This window comes from Acomys minous, assembly GCF_964271855.1.
Source record: "Acomys minous genome assembly, chromosome: 15".
Classification (NCBI taxonomy): Eukaryota; Metazoa; Chordata; class Mammalia; order Rodentia; family Muridae; genus Acomys; species Acomys minous.
The window spans coordinates 82290501-82299251 of NC_140497.1; the positions used below are offsets into that span (position 1 = coordinate 82290501).

General features: G+C 39.7%; 1 protein-coding gene across 1 annotated transcript; it reads left to right on the forward strand.

The window, feature by feature from the left end:
- Positions 1-7145: 7145 nt before the first annotated feature.
- On the forward strand, positions 7146-8096 carry LOC311584780 (olfactory receptor 10H28; the record flags this gene model as incomplete). The annotated part of the gene is made up of 1 exon (XM_084759416.1): positions 7146-8096. One exon carries the CDS (start codon positions 7146-7148, stop codon positions 8094-8096), a length of 951 nt encoding a protein of 316 aa, XP_084615542.1.
- Positions 8097-8751: the final 655 nt, after the last annotated feature.

Here is an 8751-nt window from a genome sequence, read left to right on the forward strand (position 1 = left end):
CACCGAGGTAATAGATAGTAGAGGAGTACTTTACTAAATACGTGTAGTTTATAGTTGAATTCTATATACTTAGCTTTATGCCAACAGATACGCATAGCTCTTACTTTTCATCAAAGAAAGCTTCTTGCAGCACATGGAGGCCATTACAGAAAGCCACAGCTGGTCAAGACGCAGAGATCACGTGATCATTGGCTGCTCTGCCCATTCATTTACAACACACCCTAAACACCCAAGGCTCAAGGGTCACCTGCAGAGAGGGGTGGGAAAATATAACAGCTCAGGAAATTTGCCGTAAGACTGCATCTACTAGAAACGACAAAGAAGCTACACCTCAACAATATGCCTACCCAACTAAGAACCGGACAGTGACAATACACACAAACAAGCTAACAGGGAAGGGAGGTATCTCAAGGGATCCCACTCATAGACAAAGAGCTACAGGCAACTTATGACTTCTGAGAGAGAGAGACTACCAAGTGTCCACTCCTGAAATTACGTACAAGTAATACTACTTGGACTCAGCAAATTCTCTCTCTATATATTTATGCATTATATATGCAACAATAATTAGAGGCCATAAACTTGAGAGGGAGCAAGGAGGAGATTTGGCAGTGTTTGAATGAATGAATGGGTAGGAGGAAGTCCCATAGACCAGCTTTGGGATCAGAGAGAAGAGAAAGTCTTAGTGGTTCTGAGGTAGGGAGAATTGAGTGGGAGTTGGAGGCGGGAGTGGGAACAGCTGGCCAAAGAGACTAACCGTGTGGGAGCAATTAGCTATAGTAACTAATTGTTGAGGAGAGATTGAGGAATGGAGAAGAAAAGAAGTACTGAAGCCCAGGTATAAACTGTGGTAAAACTGAAAGGTCTTATATCCCCGGAGAACTTTATTTTTCTTCTGCTTCTGTCTGTTACTCCTTGGGCCAACCCCAGTACTTTATTTAAAGTGAAGTTCAACTTTTTCATTACAGATTACATCATGATTTTCTCACCTTTTAAGTAGAGCATTTAAAAATCAACAGAGCAAGAAAACAATCTAGCAAAGATGTACAAACAGTTCTGTATAACCTATAATAAAGCAGATAGCAAAAATCAATTTCCAAGCAATGATCATCATGACCTGATTATTATTTCTTAAACAATCCTCGGGAAAGTTTAATCATAAGTTTCCCCAGGCTAAAGCCATTGTGTTTACATGGTTGTCATAGCAACACAGCTTGAAACTAAATTTCCTTAACACAGAACAAACTTGACTTATTTTCAGTCCCAAAACAACAGGTGTGCTATCTAAGCCTAGGCTAACTTTCAAGGGGCCCTCTATTGTAAAATATCCATAAAGCATTATGTTCCAAGCTCACCTTCTATTTATTACTTTCAAGGCAGATTGTAAAGAAACAAGTTTTACTTCTCTTCAGCTAACAATATCTAACCAGGGACTGTTATGCCAAAGTCCTAGCTCTCTTTTCAAGCAGTTTTGGCCTGCTGCATACAATAGTCAGAGCCAAGACTCTCTCATTGCCTCGAACCTTTGGCCAGATGCCTTCTTTTAGCATTCTCTGAGGGGAAATTTTTCCAGTGCATTTTTCATTAGGGCTCATTGTTAAAGTGGGAAATATAGAGAAAGACAGTTTTAGGAGAAAAAGATTTCAAGGTAGGTTTTCTAGACAAAATCACACCTTGACCTTAGACAATATTTGAGGGCAGTGGTGATCTGCGGGAGACCTTTGGAACTTTGTCAAGCAAAGCCTCAGCTGCTGTTCTGGGTGTCTAGAGATCATGCTGGGCAGTCAGGTGTTTTTGGAACTTTGTCAAGCAAAGCCTCTATAACTTGTCCTCATGTCTGTGTCATGAGAGAATGATGCAACTATATTTTAATGTTTAAAATGCAAAAATAAACAATAAAGGAATTAAAATAAGAATAAAGATGAGTGATATATTGAAACTGAGTGTTTACAGGGATATTATAGTATTTTGATAAATTGTTATGTTTTTAAAATTAAATATTGTTAACCTTACTGTGCTAAATTTTTAAATTAAAATTTGTCAGAATATAATATATATGGTATTTCAAATATTTGCTCTGGGTGTTAGAAGATATTCTCTTCACCAATATAGGCATGATTCCATTTATTTAAATACTTTTTTTAAAATAGCATAGAGGCACATCATTCATGTTAGGCTGACTTTCATCACTAGGAAAATATAGTTAGAGGGACCAGTGAGAGAGGTCAGGCTGTCTAGTGTTACCAAAAGATTCTGAATTTATATAGTGCCCAAGAAAAAGCATGATTCCACACAGTGCTTCAAACACCTTTACCACAGAATATAGTCCTGGCTTTCCACTCTGATCTCTCCCAGCTCCTGTCTCACTGTGACACTATCTTGACCTGAAAGAACCGAAGTCACCTCTTCCCAGTTTGCCTCTCTAAAGATTTGGAGTACTTCATCCGTGGCAGAGGCTGAAAATTCTCTGAGGAGAGGTGGCATGGAGTGTTTGTTATGCGTTGGAAGGAGTCAAGACCTCTAGTCCCTAAAGGACCATTTAGGTCCTTTCATATTCCCAGATGCTGAGTGATACTTTCCCGGCTTGGTTTCTGAAGAGGCCCCTTTGGGAATAACTTGTAAGAAGGCATAGCATTGACAGGGTCAGGGAACCACTTCAAAGCACCCTGTGTGCTGGCCACTAAACCTTCCAATGGGGGTCATGTTCAAGTCTCAGGCAGAAGCGCCTCTACTCTCACAGAAGCAGTGGCCCAGGTAACAAGAAACCAGGAGGCAGAGGATGAAAAGGCACAACAGGATTAATATTTGTAGACTGACATAGCCTGGTACTGGGGTGTAGTGCTAGGAACACAGGAGTCTTAAAGCTCTGAGGCTGCATGGGGTGTTGGCCCAGAGTGCCTTATCATCCATGCTGCTGGTTGCTCACTTTAAGTACTGTGCTAAAGGCCTTCATTAAGTGGTGACACTGATCCACAGGAAAATGTGAATGTGTCTGAAAAGAAACAGAGACAGAGAGACAGAGAGAAGGAAGGCGAGACAGACAGGCTGAGCTACATTGGCACGTTGTGGGTGGAAGCCAAGCATGCTGCTGTACCTCATACAGTGCACAAGACATCAGTCACTCTAAGAAAGTGTCAGCCCCCCCAAACAGCCCTGACACTAAGGTTGAGGAATCCTGATGCAGGTGTCTGGCTCCCCCATTGCCTCAACGTTGGACAACCCAGAATAGTTCCAGATACATATGATCCCAGCATTTCCAAATACAATGACGCTCCAGAGTTCACCGTGGTTTTGCTTTATTCACTTATTCACTCAGCATTATTTACAAGAACCACTCACACTGTTGTCCGTATTTCTAATTCCTAGCAGTCGGTCCATCGTCTGCTTCTCCTCCATCTTGCCTCCCTTCTCCGCAGCTATGAATGAGCAGACACTAAGCAAGCCCCCTCACTAAAATTCATCCTACAGGAAACATTCGGCTACGTGCTCACTCACAAACAGGTTGGGAAACTGTTATAGACACCTCGGAGTAAGCTTACTGGATTATGTATCATGAGCCTATGTACAAATTTAAACTTTATTATAGATTTCCACTTACTTGCTTATTTGTTTTGTGTGAGACGGGGTGGGGATGGGCGGGGCAACCCATGAAGTGTGCTCCAGGGGTCAAACTCTAGCCATTACCTCTGGACCATCATACGGGACTGAGCCTATTTAAATTCTTAATTTCTAATTTCTACATTCCTAGCAGCATTTCTGAGGCTTTGCCGTACCTCCAGCCCGGTCAACACAGGACACTTACCGTTTCATGGAGTTTTACTGTCGACAGTGAACTCAAAGCCTGGTTTCATTTCTGTCCTTCCTGTTTCCCACATGTACTCCCTTTCCTCTGATGGTTCCTCCAGTGCTATAGTAACCCATTCATTCTTACTAATTTTTTTCTTGCATCAGAATTACTACTTAACTTGCTTTAACTGATTTCTTGCTTGTTTTAGATGCTTCTGTTGTAAGTTTTAGACAATGTAATCATCTTCTACCACTTTTTCATCTGCTTGCTAACATTAGCTGAGTATCTTGTTGACCAGAGGCCTATAATTTGACAGTTGCCTGATGTTGGAATTTCACATAGTTTAGTCTTTCACAGTCTAAGACAGCAAACTTATTCTCCTACACTTTGTACTTAATGTCTTCTTTTAATTAATTAAAAAAATTTTACATATACATTTGTATTATTGCAGCTATATAAAATAAACTACATACAGCAAAAGAGTCACAGAACATTCAGGAATTGCATTCATGTTACATTCATTAGTGCTTTGGCTATTTGTATTTGTACTTTATATCTTGATATTTATTTTTTGTATCTTCAATCTGTCTGGATTCCAACTTAACATGGAACTAGGTGCAAATGAGATTTATGTAACTTCATTGACAGCATATTTGTTGCAACAAATGAGTAAACAATCTACCTCTTTCTCTTGATATGTATTGTCACGTTTTTAAATCTTATGTTCAATTTTGAGTAATTCAAGATTTTAAATCTTCTACTAAGTTTAATCTGAGGAGCTATTTAGAGTTGATGGGTTCTGGAAAGGCAGACTTGGTTTTCTTTAGCAGTGAGGTGCCTGGTTGATCAACCACACTAAGTACATGAGCATGTGAGGAGTACAACCTGAAGTCGGTAGGTTCTAGAAAATGAGATGAAGTTGGGGAGCGAGTGAGGTGAGGAGTGGATCTAGGCAGAGTTAGGGGAAGAGTCAGGGTGGAACATGAACAAAGTACAATATGCATGTATGCATGCACGAAATTCTCAAAGAAGACAAATACATCTTTAACATTACTATGTAATGAAATTATATTGTATGAGAAAAGAATTTATTTTCAAATTTAAAAGGGAAAGAATTACTATGACTATATACTTATCCCCGAAACTGGAAGAAGACAGCTCTCTCCCAATTCCTTTTTTAGAAAATTAGTTTAATCACACTTTTTTCCCTTGAAGGAATTTGGGGAGATTTTTGAAAAATTATATTTAGAGCCAAATCACTGGGATTTCAACTAAAATTCCACTGTAGAGGTTTGTATATCTTATATAATAAAAGATTGTCCACTTGTGACCATAAACTTTGGGTATTTAAATTACTTTTATTAAATCTTATTAACACTTTGAATTACACAAAATTTTCTTCTTGGAAAGTATTACAGATTTTTTTGGTAAATTCGTGTGTATGGTAGAAAAGATGTTTTAAAATATCATGGGACATCTACTGGGTATCTTTGAACCCGTATCTGTGTTTACATGAGTTACTTCTTCTTAATGACACAATAGGAGGTAAATTTTCAGTTAATCAATATATTTCTATGGACAGAATAAAAACAGACAGAAGCATTTGGATGTCACATTTAACCCAGACATATTATGTATTTGTAAAAACATTAAATAATTTAAAACATTGTCCATTTAAACTTCTAATATGATTTTTAAAAACTGCTGTTAACCCAACTTAAAAGGCTCTTAGGATCTTCTGTTTTTATTTAGTGTAAGGGAACACATGCACACAAAAACAGCATTTGAGAACTGGTGTGTGTGTGTGTGTGTGTGTGTGTGTGTGTGTGTGTGTTTTGAAACAGAGTTTCTCTATGTATCTCTGGCTGTCCCAGAACTCTCAGCCTGGCCCAAACTCACAAAGATCTGCCTGTTTCTTCCTCCTGAGTGCTGGCATTAAAGGTGTGTGCTACCACCACCCAGTGAGGAACTGTTTTTCCATAATTCTTTTGTTAATGGGAATTGGTTGCTTTTCTCTAAATGATATAGTTGAAGGATGATTATTAATATGAGAGGCACTCTGTTGATTGCTAATCAATATAACTTATAGAACACGCTGCCTGTTATTGTCATAACTGGTTACTGATTCTCTTACCATTTCTCATCTTGTCGCTTCCCTCATAATCCATATGTAGCTTATTTTGTTCCACGTGAAAAGACAGCAGAGACAGTGAGTACTCTCCTTCCTAAAACAACTCATTTCTACATTTACTGTCATATGTGCTAAATTTGTTGTACACATGCTCAACTGAGATAGAGGAATTCCCTTTTGAATGTGTGTTTTGAAATCACAGGGTAAATTAACTTTTATTTTATTTTATGTATTAAAGAAAAATAAATGTTGATTTATTAAAAAATGTGCAAAAGAATTCTTGAGAGTAGTGGGGCTTCAAGGGAAGATGCCCTAATAAAATTTTATAAAATGGGTTTATAGCATTGAAACAACCACACGATATTTCCACTTAATTGGTTGATGTGGCGAGTCACAAGACACGGTTTTTGACAATGAATCATCCTTGTTATTTAAAAGACAAACTAATACCACTTGACCTCAAAAACCTTAAGTATGCCCCTGTTATTAACTGGGTAATATTTTATTGTGAATTTTTGAATTGGCATGTCTCATGAAATGAACACATACTTTTTTCTTTACATAACCATTATTTATTTATTATTATTTATTATTTTAAATTTCGCTCTCAGGGTGTGTGTGTGTGTGTGTGTGTGTGTGTGTGTGTGTGTGTGTATGCAGGTACCTATCATGACCAGAGAGCATGTCAGATTCCTGGATTTGCATGCCGTTGTGAGCTGCCAATGCAGATGCTTAGAAGTCAACTCTGATCCTCTGTAAGAGCAGTGTGTGATCTTAACTTCCCAGCTCACTCTCTTTTGTTTACTGCTTGGTTAGTTTGGTTTGGTTTTCTGAAACAGGGTTCCTCTGTATAGACTTGGCTGTTCTGGAACCTACTCTGTAGACCCGGTGGGCCTCTAGCTCAGAGGTCCACCTGCTTTTGTCTCCTGAGTGCTGGGATTAAACCCAGGCATTCTTACCTGGGTTTAAATGAACCTTTAGTTAGTATGCTAAAATGATGTAGGATGTTTTCTCACCTTTTTATACTTTTGAATAATACTAAGTGATTGATTTTTCAAATATTAGAACTATTCATCGGTAAGCTCACTGGGCTCACAATTTTAGTGGGAAATGAGACCCAGAAACGTTCAGTAAGATTTCCTAACACGAAGCTTTTAAATTGCTTTTGCTCTGTGCCAGAGCTGTGTTTTTCATTGATGTATTTCTGATCCCATCAGCTCAGAAGCCATGCCTGCTCAGAACCACAGCATCATGTCTGAATTTATCCTCTTTGGCTTCTCAGCATTCCCACACCAGATGCTGCCTGCTCTCTTTCTGCTGTACCTGCTGATGTATCTGTTCACACTCCTGGGGAACTTGCTTATCATGGCTGCTATCTGGACGGAACGCAGACTCCACACACCCATGTACCTCTTCCTGTGCGCCCTCTCCATCTCTGAGATTCTCTTCACTGTGGTCATCACCCCCCGCATGTTGGCTGACCTGCTGTCTACCCGTCGATCCATCACATTTATAGCTTGTGCTAACCAGTTGTTTTTCTCCTTCACATTTGGCTACACTCACTCCTTCTTGCTCATGGTCATGGGTTATGACCGCTATGTGGCCATCTGCCGCCCCCTGCATTACCACGTGCTTATGAGCCTCCGAGGCTGCGCTCGTCTTGTGGCCTGGTCTTGGGCCGGTGGTTCCCTCATTGGGATTACAGTGACGTCCATAATTTTCCGGCTCGCCTTCTGCGACTCTAATGTGATCCATCACTTTCTCTGTCACGTGTTTTCCCTCTTGAAGTTGACCTGTGGAGAAAGCACCGCTTTTGCCTCTATTGTTGTGATACTGGTGTGTGTCACACCCCTCATAGGGTGCCTGGTCCTCATTGTCCTCTCCTATATATTCATTGTGGCCGCCATCTTGAGAATCACCTCCACTGAGGGCCGGCACAAGACATTCTCCACGTGCGTGTCCCATCTCACTGTGGTGATTGTGCACTATGGCTTTGCCTCCATAATTTACCTCAAGGCCAGGGGACCCCATTCTCTGTACGTCGACACCCTCATGTCCACCACATATACGGTCTTTACCCCCTTCCTTAGTCCCATTATTTTCAGCCTCAGGAATAAAGAGCTGAAGAATGCTATCAACAAAAGCTTCTCCAGGAATTTCTGTCAGCAAAGTTCCTAAGGGTCAGTTCTGTCGCTGTGAAATAAGATAGAAGGGTGCAGATTTCCCTAGAACTCTTGATGTGATTAACTCGTGTAAGGCTGTGTTTGGTTCATGCTTGTGATTTATTTTCCACACTTATTCCTTAGTCTCAGGAAGCTGTGGTCCCTTGTTTGTGATCTGGTGTGATCATATCCTCTGCCTTCATCCATGGTATTGCCATGCGTGCATGTTGTTTTTAAAAAATACTTTTATGTCATTTTTGATATATTGTGCAGTTCTAGTTACTTAATTTTTAGCAGATATTTTTCAAAGTGCAATATACCCACCCCTCTGTGTCTGTGGCCCTGAATTCGAAATTCTTTAATTACAAGTAAAGATATATTTTTATATTATACTTCAGGTAAACAAACTGGCAATGGCGAATGAATAGCAGTTCTTGTGGGAGGGACTTCTATCTGATACTTAAGCCAGTGATATATAAATTTACAGAGACAAGGAAATATGACCTCCATACATGTGGTCATGTACGTGGTTCAGATTAAACGAACAAATGAAAATATAATTTATGGCTGCCCCAGTAACATAGCAATAGTAGAAACAGACTTCAAAGCTCCCATATTAGTTCTTCCCAGCTCTCATAATAGAAACATAGTAAAGTAGGTAGCGTTTGATT